Raw genomic sequence first — 16,468 nt, 5'->3', positions numbered from 1 at the left:
GAGAGTAAAGTAAACTCTTCTATTTTTAAATTAAATTTTATTTTTAAAAAGTTAACAAGCATTCATTTTCTCTTCCAAATATCTGTTTCACTCTTTCCTCTCCCAGAAAATAAAAACAAAATCTTTGTAACAAATAAGCGTGGTCAAGCAAAACAAATTCCCATATTGGTCATGTCCAAAACTTTGCTTTATTCTGCATACTAGTCTCTGTCAGGAGGTAAGTAGTATGCTTTATCATTGGTCTTCTGGAATCATAGTTGATCATTGGGTTAAACAGAGGTCTTAAATCTTTCAGAATGTTTTCATTTCTATAGTTTTATTTTTATAGTATCAGTTCTCCTGTTTTTGCTCATTTTTCTCTGTATCATTTCATATGAGTCTTCCCAGGTTTCTCTTAAGGTTTTATAATTGAAGTTTTCTGTAACTTTTTTCTATAACCTTACAGTAAAGACCCTTGCCCAAATTAAACTCAGAGGCTTCTTAAGGTAGAAAGTAGAAAAGAATTTCTTATGATATCGCAAGAAAAGGCGTCTCCAAAGAGCCAGAAGGGAGAACCTGTTGCCTACAGAAGGCAAAGGCATGATTATGAAATCCTAACTTGGGAATTCCACAACCTCTCAACTGTCCCACCTTACCATTGGTTGGCAAGGCAAGCTTACAATCTTCTTATTAATGCCAACCAATCAGCACAAAGCAATCTCAACCATTACCATAATTATTACTAATGAGGCTCTAATTTTGTTAGGTAACATACATAATACATGCGGTCCACTATGCAAGCGCAGTAACAACCCCAGAATACTGAAACCCCTTCAGTCCAACCTAGATGTGTTCTTATCTGGGCCTGGGTGTCCCAAGGCTGCTGCCTGCTTCCTGATTGGTTAAATCCACCTGCTGCTGCCAGCTCCTTTTATTCTACATTATTTCATTTTTAGTATTATCTAGGAGTTCTCTCGGAACCCATTTTCTTCCCAAGGCTACTGCCTGAACTCTTCCCAAGGCTACTGTCTGGTACTTTTTATCAGTAGTCTTATTTCAGCAATTCTTGCAGTTCTATAGAAACTTAATCCTTTACTACCTCTCACACTACCATTCCTTTCCCCAAACTAAAAACACCTCTAATTTGGTCTCAGTGGTTAATGCAATCAGTTGTATTAATACTCATTAGTTCTTACATTATCTTGAAGTACACAATGATCTCTCTCTCTCTCTCTCTCTCTCTATATATATATATATATATATATATTTGTGGGGAAATGATATTGAACTTAGTTACAAAGTATAAGGAAGTAATAAGAATGTATATAGGATTTTCAGAATGGGTAAACTTCACTGCAAGTTATCCCTCACACTTTCATCACTTTTTACATTACACTAGCATCCCTTTACATTTACTTACTATAACTTGTTTAACTTTTGACTAATTTATGGGTTCCCTTTTACTTTAGAGTTTTTTGCCATCACCAAAAGAGCAGTTATAAAAGTTTAGGCTAGCAGTGGTATGACTGGGTCAAAGGATATATGCTCAGTTTAGTAATTTTCGGGGCATAGTTCCAAGTAAAGCAGAATATTTTGCATCTTGTTTTCTACTCTGTACATCAAATAGGTTGGTTTGATTTGAAAATAAATTCCTGTTGATTATTAACATGGTATCTTAGTTTTGACTAATTCTTGCCACTGGGGGAAAAATGATTTTAAAGTAGAATAGGAAGTGTTTAGGACAGAAGGAAAAACTTTCCATTTAAAACGTTGCTCTTGGAATAGAAATAAGTTTTGGAATCTTCTCTGTAAACATAGAACAGGTATGTGCATACCTCTCAGGTTACTTGTGTGTCACAGTGCCTGAAGGCATGGTAACAGGTTAGATGCCTTCTTAAGGCCCTGTTCAGTTCTGTGATTCAGTTCAGTAGCTGCTTCCTCCAGTAAATGTTGTTTCTTTTGTTGCTGTGTTTGCTCTTCTTTCCTCCCAAGATGCTTCTCCAAGTTCTGCCTGTGCTTCCTCTAATGTCTCTACCTCCAGCGCTGGGAAAAGACCAATCTTGATTGGAAAGAGACCCAGCCTGGGAGTGAGCAACCCTCTCAATCAAGTAAAGAACTACTCTCATGCCAAGCAGAGCCCTGTGGCTAACCGCCTGAGTGTCTTCCAGTCTCCAGATGATGATGACGAGGAGGATTATGAGCAGTGGTTGGAAATTAAAAGTAAGTGTAGTGCTTTCCCCTCAACCCCTCAAGTTTTCTTATAAATTGGCCTACTCAGTAGCATGAGGAGTGGGAATACTGGACAAACCTAGATTTCTAGTAGGGACTCTGTCTTTTGGGTGAATGACAAGTGTGTTTTGCCTTAAAGAAGAGATCCCAGTGTTTCTCATTTTTGTGTATAAGAAACAGGAAACTTCATATTATGGAAGACAACTGTGTTAAAGTGGAAGGAGCCCTGAACTAGGAGTCAGGAGACTTGAATTCTATGTGCTAACTTTGTCACTAACTGACCATGAGACCTTGAGAAAGTCCTTGGCCCTCTCAGAACTTGTTTCTACCTCTGTAAAATGTGGTTCCTTTTCTAAGGTCCTTTGCAGATCAAATGGATTCTTAGTTCTTAATTCTCTCACATTCCCCAACTCCATGTTGAGTCCATTTGATCCACTCATCTCAGTCTCTGAATGAGTCCTGGAAATTCCACTCCTCTTCCATTTAGATCTTCCTGGGGTCTTCCTTCCAGAATTGACCAAGGATCCATTTGGGTAGAATGGTAGAGGAAGTCTGTGTTACTCTTATTGTTCTTGTCCTGGGGGAAAATAATAATGTTCACTTCAGTACTTTGTCCTGGTTCTAAGTCTGCTTTGGGAGGAGGTGGGCAGAGAGGTCATAACTGTCATTCGCCTACAGAAACTTGTTTGTAGTCTAGGGAGGGAAAGCTCTGAGAGAAAGATGTTCTCTAGAAAGCACATGTTGTAATGGCAGACATCCTGTAGGTGCATTAATGCCATTCTGGATTTAGAGACCATTTAATCTTAGTAAGAAAATGAAAACTAGTTATTAGGTTCCAGTTTAATTACACTCAAGTTCCATACACACTCCTTTCCCCCCTACTCCAAACAACAAAAGTTTACTCATTAAAGGCTGTATTGAGGGTATGTTAGTGACTATTCTGTATACTCACATTCTGGCAGTGACCCAAGTGGATTTAGCTTTTTTCCTTCCCCTGCATTTCATGAGATTGTTTAGAATTACATCCCTGCCCCCAGCAGTCAGTCACTGGTAATTTGTATATCATACTAGGATTACCGCCCCCATTTCATCCCTCTTCTTCCCTCCCTCCCCCATCCCATTCTTGTCTGTTGTTGTGGTTCTTAGAAATAATGTGCCTGTTGACTGTTGGGTGTATGAATTGAACCCCAGTACTGACAGCCTGCTTAAAGTTTTACCCCCAGAGGATGCAGAGACCCGGAAAGTGGTAGAGAAATTGGCCAGGTTTGTGGCAGAAGGAGGCCCTGAATTAGAAAAGGTTGCTATGGAGGACTACAAGGATAACCCTGCATTTTCGTAAGTATAACTGTGCTTAATTTATTGTTTTTAATCAGCTTATTAACTTCTAGTGTTAAGGTATGGAGCCTTGTGTGTGTGACTGACTCAATAATGAAACTTTCATTAAAAAAACTGTAGAGCTCTATCAGAAGCTCTAGGTGTGATGCCTCTCAGAGCTTATATTACATTAAGATGTTTATTCCCTTTAGTAATGTAACCATCAAAAGCTTTAGAATTAAACTGTCAGAGTAACATGTTGCATAACTTTTTCTGACCATCCTTCCAGATTTTTGCATGATAAGAACAGCAGAGAATTCCTGTACTACAGAAAGAAAGTGGCAGAGATGAAAAAGGAAAACCAGAATGCCCAGACACCATCTTCTCAAAAAGGTAGAGGAGGGGGCTGTTGAATTTCGGTGCAGAGGGTCAGAAATGCTTTCCTTTGTATTGGGTCTGAACAGGCTATAGCAAGGGCAGATAGCTTGCAGAATTAGTATTGAGGCTTCACTGTGCAGATCAGTGGAAAAGAGTCGAAGCTTCATTCTTTTCCAAGTAGCAGAAGCTCAGCTGTGAATACAAAAGGTGTTTTAAGGTTCAGATGCCAATTTTCAGTCTGCACTTAACCTGAGAAGTGCCATCTCTTTCTCAGACTAGAAATGTGGGGGGAATTGAAATGAATTTTTAAGATTTCAGTGCAGTAAATTTCAAATGAAAGATGAAAAATTTTAAGTAGTCATCATATTTTAAATGGGGTAATATCCCAGTGAATGATAAACTACTGTAGGGCAATGGGGAAAAAAAACTGATGGTTAAGCAGAAATAGTTTTTTAAGGAGATTCCCATAAAGAGCCAATTGCTCTTTAATTCCCATGTTCCTTCCTGTTATTACTCCAACTCAGTATAGGGCTCCCACAGGTAAGAGTGAGAAGCACACTCAATCATGGGGACAGACCTGTATTTTTTTCTCATTTCATTTCCCTGGGCCTAGCCTAGACAAGCCCCACAAGTGGTGCTTTAAACTAAGTATCTGTCTAGACATAGAATGTCTCTCTCAAATTCCATCTTGTTCAGAATGTAGAGTACGAACTCGGATTCCAAAAGAGAATGTCCATGTCCCAGTCCAAAGAAATATATGTGGTTTGAATTCTTGGCTAGGGATCATTCAGAGCAGTCAGACTAGTAAGCACCACAATTTGTTCCCAGTGAAGTAACCTGATTACCGTTTGCCTGTTTTTCTTTGTATCATTCCCCCAATAAACCCCTCCTCTTGCCCTTGGGGTTCTTAGAACATATTAGGCTTTTGACTGTTGGGTGTGGTGAGTTGAACCCAGTACTGACAGCCTGCTTAAAGTTTCACCCCCAGAGGATGAAGAGACCAAGACTTTTGCTGAGAAGCTGGCCAGGTTTATAGCTGACGGGGGTCCAGAAGTGGAAACAATTGCCTTGCAGAACAACAGGGAAAACCATGCATTCAGGTGAGATAAGAATGATTGCAGTTAACATTCATGAAAGAAAGAGAGCCCTCAGGAGTCAGTTGACCATAATGCTGCTGATGTATACTGTCTGCAGAAGTGCCGTTTTTGCTTGAGGATATAAATAGATAACTAGGTTTAATGAAGTTGGTCTTCCAAGCCCCCAGCTGCTGCTGTATAGCATATGGCACTTCAGGTCTTGATATAACAATAATATAATAAAGCAATTCACATTTATGTAGTGCTGTTAGGGTTACAAGGCACTTTCCTTGCAATAGCCTTGTTTGTAGGTAGTATGAGCATTTTTTTTTTTTGCTTTTTGGAGGGCAGTTGGGGTTAAGTGACTTGCCCAAGGTAATGTGGGTAGTTTTTGTGTTAAGTGTCTGAGGTCGGATTTGAACTCAGGTCCTCCTGACTCCAGAGCTGGTGCTCTATTCACTGCACCACCTAGCTGAGCTGGTAGTATGAGCATTCTTATCCCCATTTTGGAAATGAGAAAACTGAGACCCAGAAATGTTATTGACTTGCTTGTGGTCACATAGTGTTAGAGTCAGGATTCAAACCCAGGTTTCAACTCTAGATTGAGTATTCTTTCCACAAAATTATGCTGACCTTCTATGCTGTGTGTCTCCCGGGATGTTTTCACCACTTGACAAGCTGTATTTCCTAAGTAGTTCCAGATAGAAATCAGCTGTCTTTTATGTGTTATTCCTGGGTCTCTGTCCTCCATCCAGGCCAGTGTATAACTATTTACCCTTGTATAAGACTGTTCTGATGCATGTCCACTGTTATTTACATGGGTATGACTCATGTAGTCTTGTTCTGACCAACATCAAGAGGCAGTGTGGTATAGTGGATAGAGTGCTGGACTTGGAATCAGCAAGACATTAATGAAAATCTTACCTCAGACACTTACTAACTGGGTGACCCTGGCTAAGTCATTTAATTTCTTTCAGCCTTAGTTTCCAGATCTGCAAAATGGGAACAATAAATCCCCATAGCTCTGACCTCACAGGGTTGTGAAGATCAAATGAAATTATTTGTATGTAGTACTTGGCAAATATTAAAGTATATCAATACCAGTTAGTAATATTATTATACTATCACCAAACCCTGCCTTCCCATCATGTACCAGTGGTCTCTTTGTCAGTCTTTGGCCAAAGAAAAGTCACTTTTTTTCATTGCCAGTCCTTTGGTTCTGAACTTATCTAGGTTGGTCTTCAGAAAACAGATACACAGTCCTTCACTGGATCTGTATTATAAACCTTTCCAGTGGTAGGATAATTAGTTCTTGGGTAGTATTGGCATAGCTTTCGAGAACTCAGGTTCACCTCCAACCACACTACGAGTCAGAGTACTTTAGTGGATTTTTTTAATATACGATTTAGAATTTCCTAGTACAAAGATAGTGCTCATTTCAAAGCTATTACCTGAAACAATCCAGCCAGGATCTAGGTGAAGGCTTTTTCCAGATACGGAATTGAGGGAGGCAAAAATGTTTTCTTTGGGTTTTGTTTGATGGTAAAAGTTGTGAGACAGTGTCTGGTTTTCACCATTATCATCCCACCATTATTAAATATGTGGGCTGTACAATGATTTCCACCCTTTTCCTCCGAGCACTTAGTAAGAACTTTTGCTTTTAAATGAATCCTTGAAAATATCTGTTGTCAGCATGGATTCTGGAACCTGCTGTTGGTGGAAATATGTACTCTCCCTCAGATACGGTTGTTATATTCTTAAGTTGCTGTTCTTAGTGAACAGATTCTTTATCTATCTACAGTCAACTAATGACCCAGAACCTGAGTGTCTGGTGTGAATTGAAATGGACAGTATATTGGGGAAGTAATAGTTGAGAGTAGCTCAGTGAGTTTGCATTGACCTAAAATAATCCCAAAGCATCTGATGTTGCCCTATGTAGATACTTGCAATAGTTGCCCTTTTGGAAAGTCACTGATGTCCTAGAGTAGTAGTAGACTTGAACCTATGTTGTTTGGTCTTCTTAGTTAGAATCGCATATATCCAACTTTATAGGTTTTTATATGAACCGAATAGCAAAGGATATAAATACTACCGACAGAAACTGGAGGAGTTCCGGAAAGCCAAGGCCAGCTCTGTAGGTACAACCTCCACACCTGATCCTGGTCTGAAACGGAAGATACTTCCAGAGGCCCCTTCCTCCTCTTCATCCATGTCCCCTTCCTCCTCCTCCTCCTCCACCACCACCACCACCATTTCCACCACTCCAGCTCCTGGCAAGGCAGTGGCTGCAGCTACAACCAAGAAGAAAAGGAAGAGCAGATGGGGCCCAGAAGAGGAGAAGGTTGAACTGCCTCCACCTGAGATGGTTCAGCAGGATGTGGATGCCTCCCCTTCCCCTCTCTCAGGTAGTAACCTTTGCCTATTTTAAAAAATCTGTTTAACTCCCTTCCACCAACCCTACCCCCAGTCACTTTCAAGTTAGGTTAATTAGACTTTTCTTCTTACCATATGTTACCTTCAGCATATTTTAAGTCAAGCAGATCTATAAACAGGGACAGCACAAGTTTGTCTCCTATAATCTTCCTGCTCAGCAGCCCTAGATGAAGCCTTATATCTAGTTTTCCTTATATGTTGATGGAGATAAAACTACTTTATCTCACGATTGTGGGAATTGGATATCATTTCTTAGGTTATCTGGAAAATCCTGCTATGCTCTGGCTCATTAGGGTATTTTCCCAGGAACCACTGAAGGATGTTTTCCTCTAGGAGCTGAGGTGGTCAAAGAAGCACCTGTCAAAATCTGAGCTCAGCTACTCCACATCTTCATTATAGCTCTGATCAGCAGTTTGATCCTTCCTTTATTAAGGAAAGATCCCAGAAGGGATTTGGTATACATTTAGACATATCAGGAAAGTCTACATACGGACATTGATGCAGTTTTCAGTTCTAGTGCTTAGCTGTTATACTTGGTTTGCCTCTCCAAAATGGAAAACTCCGTGTGAGACTGAGCCAGTTATTTTATTTCTTAGAGAATTCAATCAGTGCTCAGAATGTGGTACATTGAATTCTTTAATGAGATTTTGAATTGATGATAGGGAGAGGAAAAGCCTTCAGTGGAAAATTGTAGCCAGTGCTAGGTTCCACATTGTAGGGGGAAATCTGACAAGCTAGAACATATTGAGAATACGGGGAACCAAGATGAGAACATTCAAAAAATATAATTTGAGAATGAGTTGAAGGACTAGGGGTATTTACTCTGGAGAAGGGAAGACTTGGGGACAGTTCTCAGATATCTGATTCCCACTGGCAGAATTGTTGTGAAGAAAGAACTTTGTGAGTCTTAAACACTATACAAATATTATTATTATTCCTTATTTGAAACATTTCATCTTCAGAATATTAGTCTTGAAAGCTTTGTATCCTCTGTGAACTGATGTGCCCTCTTGAATCTTAGACCATAAAATCCTGCCTATCCTTTCTCAGATTTTTTTGAAATCTGTTTCCCATAGTTTGTTTTATAAAGATAAATTAAGGATTTAACTGCTTTGTTACTTCATTAGAATTAAATTTACTTTGTTTCTGGGGGGAAGGAAGTAGAGAAGGCACATAAGAAAAAGATTGAAAAATTTTGTCAAAAGAAATCATAAAAGCTGTCGCAGCTTTTACCTTCCTAGGCCTCAAATGACTAACATTAATGACTAACATTTCAGCAACTTCCCGATTAGCTTCTCATTGGTGAGTTGATTTATGGGGTAAGTTGGATGAAAGTAAAAAACCTGAATGATAAATAAACAAGTTGGAGATCTTTTAAAGTCATATAAGGGCTCCAGTCAGACTGTCAGTATAGTGTATGCAACCATGAACTATTTGAATGGGTAATCCTTTTCTTCTAATTCATATGAATCCTAGTCCTGCTTATAGTATTAACAGAGGACATTTATGTAAAATTGTGGTTCATTGGAAAGAACTGATTTTGGGAATCAAATGATCTAATTTTGTATTCTGACTGCCATTTATTACTGTGTGACCTTGGACAAGTCACATATTCCCTGTACTTCAATTACTTCAACTATAAAATGGAGGAGTTGAACTAGATGACGTTTAAGGTATCTTCCAGCTTCACAGTTATGATCTTGTGACTTCTTTAGTGCTTTAAGGTTTGAAATTTTTAACATCTTTGATTTTTTTTTACTAGCATTTATGTGGCACACGAAAGTTTAAAACTTGCTTTACTTTTAAAATATCTCATTTTATCCTCTCAGTGACTCTGGGAGGTAGATGCTGTTATCTCCATTTTATAGGTGAGGAAACTGAGGCAGATGGGTTAAGTGATTTGCCTAAGATTACAAACCCTAGTAAGTGTCTGAGACTGGATTTAAACTTAGGTCTTCATGACTTCCAAGTCCACTGTTCTAACCATTGTACCATCTTGTCAGCTTTCTCATTGTTCCTCACAACCTTCTGAGCTAGTATTACTATTTTTCCAGTTTTATATCCACATGAGACAAATAAAGGTCAGCGATTGAGTGATTTTCTAAGGTTACATAGCTGTTAAGTATCATCTCATGTATTGTGTCCAGGTTAGATGATCTCATATCAGTAGATACATGGACAGATTAAAGTGCTTGTATGGGCAATGAATTGGCTACATTATTCTTTTTTTTCCCTCTTTAAATTAATTGATTTAATTTTAGTTTTCAACATTCACTTCCATAAGATTTTGAGTTTTAAATTTTCTCCACCCCCTCTCCTACCCCCCTTCCCAGGATGGCATACAATCTGATAAAGGCTCTACATATACATTCTTATCAAACATATTTTCACATTAGTCATGTTGTAAAGAAGAATCAGAATGAGTGGGAGAAACTGCAAGAAAGAAAAAAACAAAACAAAAAGGAGAGAACAAATGGCATGCTTTGATCTGCCTTCAGACTCCATAGTTCTTTCTCTGGATGTGGATAGCATTTTCCATCATGAGTCTTTTGGAGTTGTCTTAGATTCATTTTTTTCTTTTTCTTTTTGGAGGTGGTTGGGTCTAAGTGACTTGCCCAAGGTCACAAGGCTAGTTAAAGTTAAGTGGTGTCTGAGGCTAGATTTGAACTCAGGTTCTCCTGACTCCAGGGTAGGTACTCTATTCACTGTGCTACCTAGCTACCCCATTGTCTCAGATTCTTGCATTGCTGAAAGAGCTAAGTTATCAAAGTTAGTTATTGCACAGTATGCCTGTAAGTGTGTAAAGTGTTCTCTTGTTTCTGCTCATTTCACTCAGCATCAGTTAATATAAGTTTTTCCAGATTTTTCTGAAGTCTGCCTGCTCATCATTTCTTATAGCACAATAGTATTCCATTATAGTCATATACCACAACTTGTTCAGCCATTCCCCAATTGATGGGCATCCCCTCAATTTCCAATTCTTGGCCACCACAAAAAGAGCTGCTATAAATATTTTTGTACATGTGGGCCCTTTTCCTATTTTTATGATCTCTTTGGGATACAGCCCTAGAAGTGTTATTGCTGGGTCAAAGGATATACGAAGTTTTATAGCCCTTTGGGCATAGTTCCAAATTGCTTTCCAGAATGGTTGGATCAGTTCACAACTTCACCAACAATGCATTAGTGTTTCAGTGTTCTCACATCTCCAGCATTTACAATTTTCCTGTTTTGTCATGTTAGCTAATCTGATAGGTGTGATGTGGTACTTTAGAGTTGTTTTGATTTGCATTTCTCCAGTTAATAGAGTACCTCATTCTTTAATAATTTCCAGCCTCTAGCAAATTTTTAACAGACCACAATACTGTTGTGTTTTTTTAAATAAATTTTTTTTCAATTAACAAGCATTTATTTCTTCTCCCTCATCTCCCCAGTCCATCCTCCCCCCCCCAAAAAAAACCGAAACCAAAACACCTGTTACAACAAATATAGATAGTCTAATGACCAAGTAAAGCTTAAAAGAAGAGCTACTACTACTCCACCCCTTTGAAGAGGTAGAAGATTCACAAGTATTGAGCATTGCACATAGTTTTGGGATTTTTCAGTGTATTAATCAGTTATACTGATTTTTTTTCCCCTATTTTTTTGCCTTAAAATTTTTTTATTTGTTTTATAAAATGGCTGTTTAGGAGGAAGAGGAGAACGGGATAGTGGAGAAAATTGTGGTCATATATATATATAAAAAAAAAGACACCAGTTAAAACTTACTTTAAAAATGTACATAGGGGTGGCAAGGTGGCACAGTGAATAGATTACTGGCCCTGAAGTCAGGAGTTCAAATTCGGCCTCAGACATTTGACACACTTACTAGTTGTGTGACCTTGGGCAAGTCACTTAACCCCAATTGCCTTGCCTTCCCCCCTCCAAAAGGTGTGTGTGTGTGTATATGTGTGTGTGTGTATATATATATATATATATGTATATATATGTATACACACACACACACACATATATATATATAGTTAAGCAAAACAAGTTCTCATATTTATTCTTTTAAATTTTCTTTTAAATTTTTGTCTGATTCTGATCATCCATTATCACTCTCAGGAGGTGGGTAACATTCTTACCTATCAGCTCTCTGAAATAGTCTTTCAGAGTTGTTCATTTTATAGTCTTGTTATAGTATAAATTGTTCTCCTGGTTCTGTTCATTTCACACTGCATTAATTCATTTGTCCAGGTTTCTTTAAAACTATACTTTTCGTCAAATTTTATGGTACAGTAGTATTCCATTACATTTATATACCATAATTTATTCAGTCTTTGTCTAATATATGAACTGCCCCTTAGTTCTAGTGAAGAAGGGGTGATAGGTGGTACAGGGGCTCCAATGACCAGAGTCCCTGAGTGGTCAATCTGGAATGAATTCATAAGACCCAAGCAGTCTTTTAAGTCAGGATTGTAAAAGCTTATCGTTCCGCTTTACAGCAGGCAAGAGTTCTTAGGGAACCTGCAACCTTAAAAAAGTCATAGGTATAGTTTATAAAGTTAACAATAGTAAATCAGAGGTCAATTATGCTAACTAGGTGAGTAAGGGTGGGATTAGGGAGGAGTTAAGGAGTGGTTAGTGCTTAAAGGAACATGCACTTTTAATATCTACTTTGCAGGCATATTGCCCATAATTCACTGGGAAATAGCACAAAGCGGGGCTGGAGGTATGGTTTTAGGCTTGAAATGTCACTAGACATTGACTTGAAATGTGTCAGCCAGCAGTCAGGGCTGACTGAGAAGTACCTAGTCTGCCACCCATCAGTGTCATGTTTGACAAGATGGATGTTGGGAACCAAGGCTAATGGGAATTCAGGATGTGTATAATTGGCTGAGGAGTTAACTTACAGATAGTGCATTGAAGTATTCATAGGTGCATCTGGCCATTATATTAAGGGGAGATAAACAGTTCATGAATTGTTGCTAGGCAGAGTGCTGGCAAGGGGAAGGGGCAGAGTTAATGCTCTGAGGCTGGGGAGGGGGAAATGTGATTTTACAGACTGGTTTTACAAATTGATTTTACAGACTGATGTTACAAACATAGACACCCCAAGCACCCCATCACAAGCACTTAGCACAGTGCCTGGTACATAATAGGTGCTTAATAAACATTTATTGATTAATTGATTCGTTGCCTCCAGAAAAAGAGTTCCTGGATTCATATGGATTCTTTTCCTTTTCAATTTGATCTCTTTGGGAGTATAGTGGCATTTCTGGGTCAAAGGGCATGCACAATTTAATAACTTTAGGGGTCCTGATTCTAAATTGCGTTTCTAAATATCTGTCAATTCCTAGCTCAACCAGCAGTTATTAATATGCCTGTTTTCCCAGCATTTGTCATTTTTCTTTTTTGTCAGCTTTGGCAATCTGAAGGCTGTGAGGCTGAACCTCAGAGTTGCTTTAACTTGCAATTCTCCAGTTATTAGTAATTTGGAACATTTTTTTCACATGATCATAGCTATTTTAGATTTCTTCTTTTGAGAATTGATTTTTTTATGTCCTTTGAAAATTTTTCACTTGGGGAATAGACAATAATACAGTTGTTGTAGACAAGAATACTACTGAAGATCCTTTTTCAAACCTAAGAATGTTAGAAAACAGTCCCAGTTCCTCCTCCCTCAATTGCTTATACCCTGCTCCTGTCTTTTCCTTGTTTCCTGTCCAATAAGGCAGTCCACAGTACAAAATTTTTATATTTCCCCAGTCTTCAGCATAATTTGGATTTGAAAACCCTGGACTAGATAGGATAAGACTGCTAATATGTGTTCCAACTCTAGGGTCAGAGATTCTGTGATTATACTATGAGTAATGATACATTTACGGTGTGCTGCCATCTCAAAAGTTTTGAATGGGTTTTAAGAGTGAAATCATGGTTTTGGGACTAAAGGTATTAATTAATTCAAATACCTATTAAGTATGTAGCACATGCAGAGTATTATGCTAGATAGGCATTGAAGAAGATAGAAAAGTCTTTAAGACATGGCTTCTGGTTTTGTGACAGTTAGCCCAACAGGGAAGATATGATAGACTATTATGCAATGAATGTGATGTGTAATAATATAATATACAATATAACAGTAATTATAGAGTAGCTATATTGTTGGATAGCTGTTGATACCTACGTCCGTGGCTCTATGTCCTCTCTGCTGCTTCACTTCACTGTATATTACAACACTGCCACCCTTTTCATCCTGTGCAGTTCTTCTAGGAGTCACCCAATTCACTAAAAGCTTTTTTTTTCCAAAATAATTTTTTTAATATCTTTTGTTTTTATTCCAACCATTTTTCCTGAATCCTTCTTCCTACATTTCTTATAACAAAGAATAAAAAAGGGGGAAAATAGTTCAGCAAAGCTAACCAATATTTTTTAAACCATTATATTTTAGAAGTCTGACATTTGGAGATTTCCACATCTATAGTTCCACCACCTCTTCAAAGTAGGAAAGGAGGTGCCTTCTTATTTCTTTTTTGGAGCCAAGCTTGGTCATTTTGATGATGTAGCATTCAGTTTCAGTCCTGTATAGAAATCTGGGAATCATCTGCCAGATGATAACTTGAACCCTTTGGACCTGATGATTTCACTAGTTGAGATAGTATAGAGCAGGGGATTTTTAATCTGGGATCCTGGTTTGTTTTTGTGATAACTACTATTTCAGTGTCATTGGAAACCAATTTGTAATGCTGTATATTTTAAGCAGCACTCTCCTGTCACTGGTTGCATGGGATACCAGCTGGAAATACTAAGTGCTATTATAGCTGTAGCTCTTTCTTGTTCCAGGCTCTTGAAGGCATTTCTGTCAGTCCCTGATGTCTGTTTTTCCCAGTGCTATGGTTCTTTTTTGAGGCAGTTAGGTGGTACAATGGACAGAGGACAGGAAGAACCTGACTTCAACTCCAGCCTCAGACACTTAATAGCTGTGTGGCCTTCGGCAAGTTACTCTGTTTGCCTCAATTTCCTTAATTGTAAAATGGAGATAATAAGAGCACCTACCTCACAGGGTTATTGTAAGGGCCAAATGAGATAATATTGGTAAAGTGCTTAGCACAGTGCCTGGCACATATCAGACACCAGATAAATATGAACTATAATGATTATGGATGGTCTGATATGGATGAAGGAAACCAAGGAGTGGTCAAACAGCTAGGAGGAGAATGAGGAAAGAGTCTTGAAAACCTAGAGAACAAAGAGTATCATAATGTTGCAGTGGTCATTAAGGACATGAATTGGAAAAAAAGCCATTAGATTTGGCAATTAAGTGATCATTGGTAACTTTGGAAGAAGAAACGTCCATTGTGTGATGGGTTTGGAAGCCAGATGCTGAGGTGGGAGAGAAAAGAGAAGTTGAAGTACCCAGGGAAATAGCTTTCTTGAGGAATTTAGCCAGGAAATGGCTCAGAAGTGTGGCCCAATAACTATTGGAGATTGGAGTAAGTAGAACTTTTTTTAAAGGGGAGACTTGGAGATGTTTCTAGGTAACTTTGAAGGAACCAATAGATAAGGGAAAAATTTAACATAAGAGTAGGACATAATAATAACGGGACTATCTGCTGGTGAAGACAAGAGGGGATTAGATCAGTAGTCAGCAAGCATTATTAAACTCCTTGTATGTGCCAGACATTATTCTAAGTGCTAGGAATACAGAGAAAGGCAAGGGACAGTCTTTGCCCTCGTTGATCTCACAATCTAATGGGAGAGACAGTATGCAAACAACGGACAAACGAGCTATATTCAGGATAAATAGTAAATAATCAACAGAGAAAAAAGACACTAGAATTAAGAGGGGATCAGGAAAGGCTTCCTGTAGGAGAGATTTTAGCTGGAACTTGAAGGAAGACAGAAGTCAAGAAGTAGAACTTGAGGAGGGGAGCACGTTCTAGACATGAGACCAACCAGAGAAAATGACTGGAGTCCAGAAATGGAGTGTCTTGTTCAAGGAACAGCAAAGAGGCCAGTGTTACTGGATCAAAGAGCATGTGTCAGAGAGTTAGGTAGAAGACTGGAAAAGTGAAGGGCAGGGATAGGTAATGAAGGGTTTTGAATACCAAACAGAAGATTTTATATTTGATCCTGGAGGTGACAGGGAGCCAGTGGAGTTTATTGAGTAATGGGGGGGTGATGTGGTCAGCCCTGTACATAAGAAAATCACTTTGTTGGCTCAGTAGAGGATGGCCTGGAGTGAGGAGACACTTGTGGCAGGCTAAAGTGTGAGGAGATAAAGGTCGGCACTATGGTGCTGACAGTATCAGAGAGAGGAAGTCGTTCCAGAAATGTGGCAAAGGTGAAATTGGCAGGCCTTGGCAATAGATTAGATTAAGGGGGTGAGAGATAGTGAGGAATGAAGGATGTCACCTAGGTTGTGAGCATGGGGGACTGGAAAGATGGTGGTATCTTGGGCAGTAATAGGAAAATTTGGAAGAGGGAAAGGTGATGAGTTCAGATTTGGACCTGTGGTTAAATTATCTACTGGCCATGTCATATGAGATGTCTAATAGGCAGAGACTGGAGGTCAGCAGAAAAGTTATATTTGAGAAGTGTTAGCATAGATATAATTGAATCCATGTATGTTCATGAGATCATGAATGAAATAGTATAGAGGAAGAAGAGAAGAGGACCCAGGACAGAGTTTTGTGGAATACTCAAAAGTTAGTGAGCATGACCTGGATGAAGATTCAGTATAGGAGACTGAGAAGATGTTGTCAGATAGGAGAACCAGGAGAGAGTGGCACCCCAAAAACCTAGAGAGAAGAGAGTATCAACGAGAAGAAAGTGATTGTGAAGGAGAAGGTGCAAGAAGAGGAGTTTCCTTTGGCAAAGAGAAGAGCCACCTCTTCATGAGAGAGTAGGGGAAGATGTCTGAGTGATGAAATAAAGAGGGAAGAAGTGAGAGCTCTCAGCCTGTGACTTCAAATTTTTTTGGTGAAACATGGGATAAAGTCCTCAGCAGAGATGATGGAGGTTGGGAGTGGGTGCCATGGGAGGCTTGGAAGAGCAGCTGTGATGAATTGGATCAGTTA

The 16,468-nt window shown here is 38.9% G+C and overlaps 1 protein-coding gene across 2 annotated transcripts in view; it reads left to right on the top strand.

The window, feature by feature from the left end:
* SUGP1 (SURP and G-patch domain containing 1) overlaps positions 1-16,468 on the top strand; it is a 52,297-nt gene that overhangs the window by 18,697 nt on the left and 17,132 nt on the right. For both annotated transcript variants that reach the window (XM_069086906.1, XM_069086905.1), the window contains 5 exons: positions 1,972-2,199; positions 3,420-3,543; positions 3,812-3,915; positions 4,877-5,000; positions 7,029-7,381. In XM_069086906.1, coding sequence (XP_068943007.1) covers positions 1,972-2,199; positions 3,420-3,543; positions 3,812-3,915; positions 4,877-5,000; positions 7,029-7,381 — 933 coding nt within the window. The remainder of the gene's footprint in view (positions 1-1,971; positions 2,200-3,419; positions 3,544-3,811; positions 3,916-4,876; positions 5,001-7,028; positions 7,382-16,468) is intronic.

This window comes from Petaurus breviceps, unplaced genomic scaffold, assembly GCF_028583685.1.
Source record: "Petaurus breviceps papuanus isolate PSGF00001 unplaced genomic scaffold, PetGlider_PUasm1.0 180, whole genome shotgun sequence".
In the NCBI taxonomy this organism is placed as follows: Eukaryota; Metazoa; Chordata; class Mammalia; order Diprotodontia; family Petauridae; genus Petaurus; species Petaurus breviceps.
This window is presented reverse-complemented; position numbering and strand designations above follow the sequence as displayed.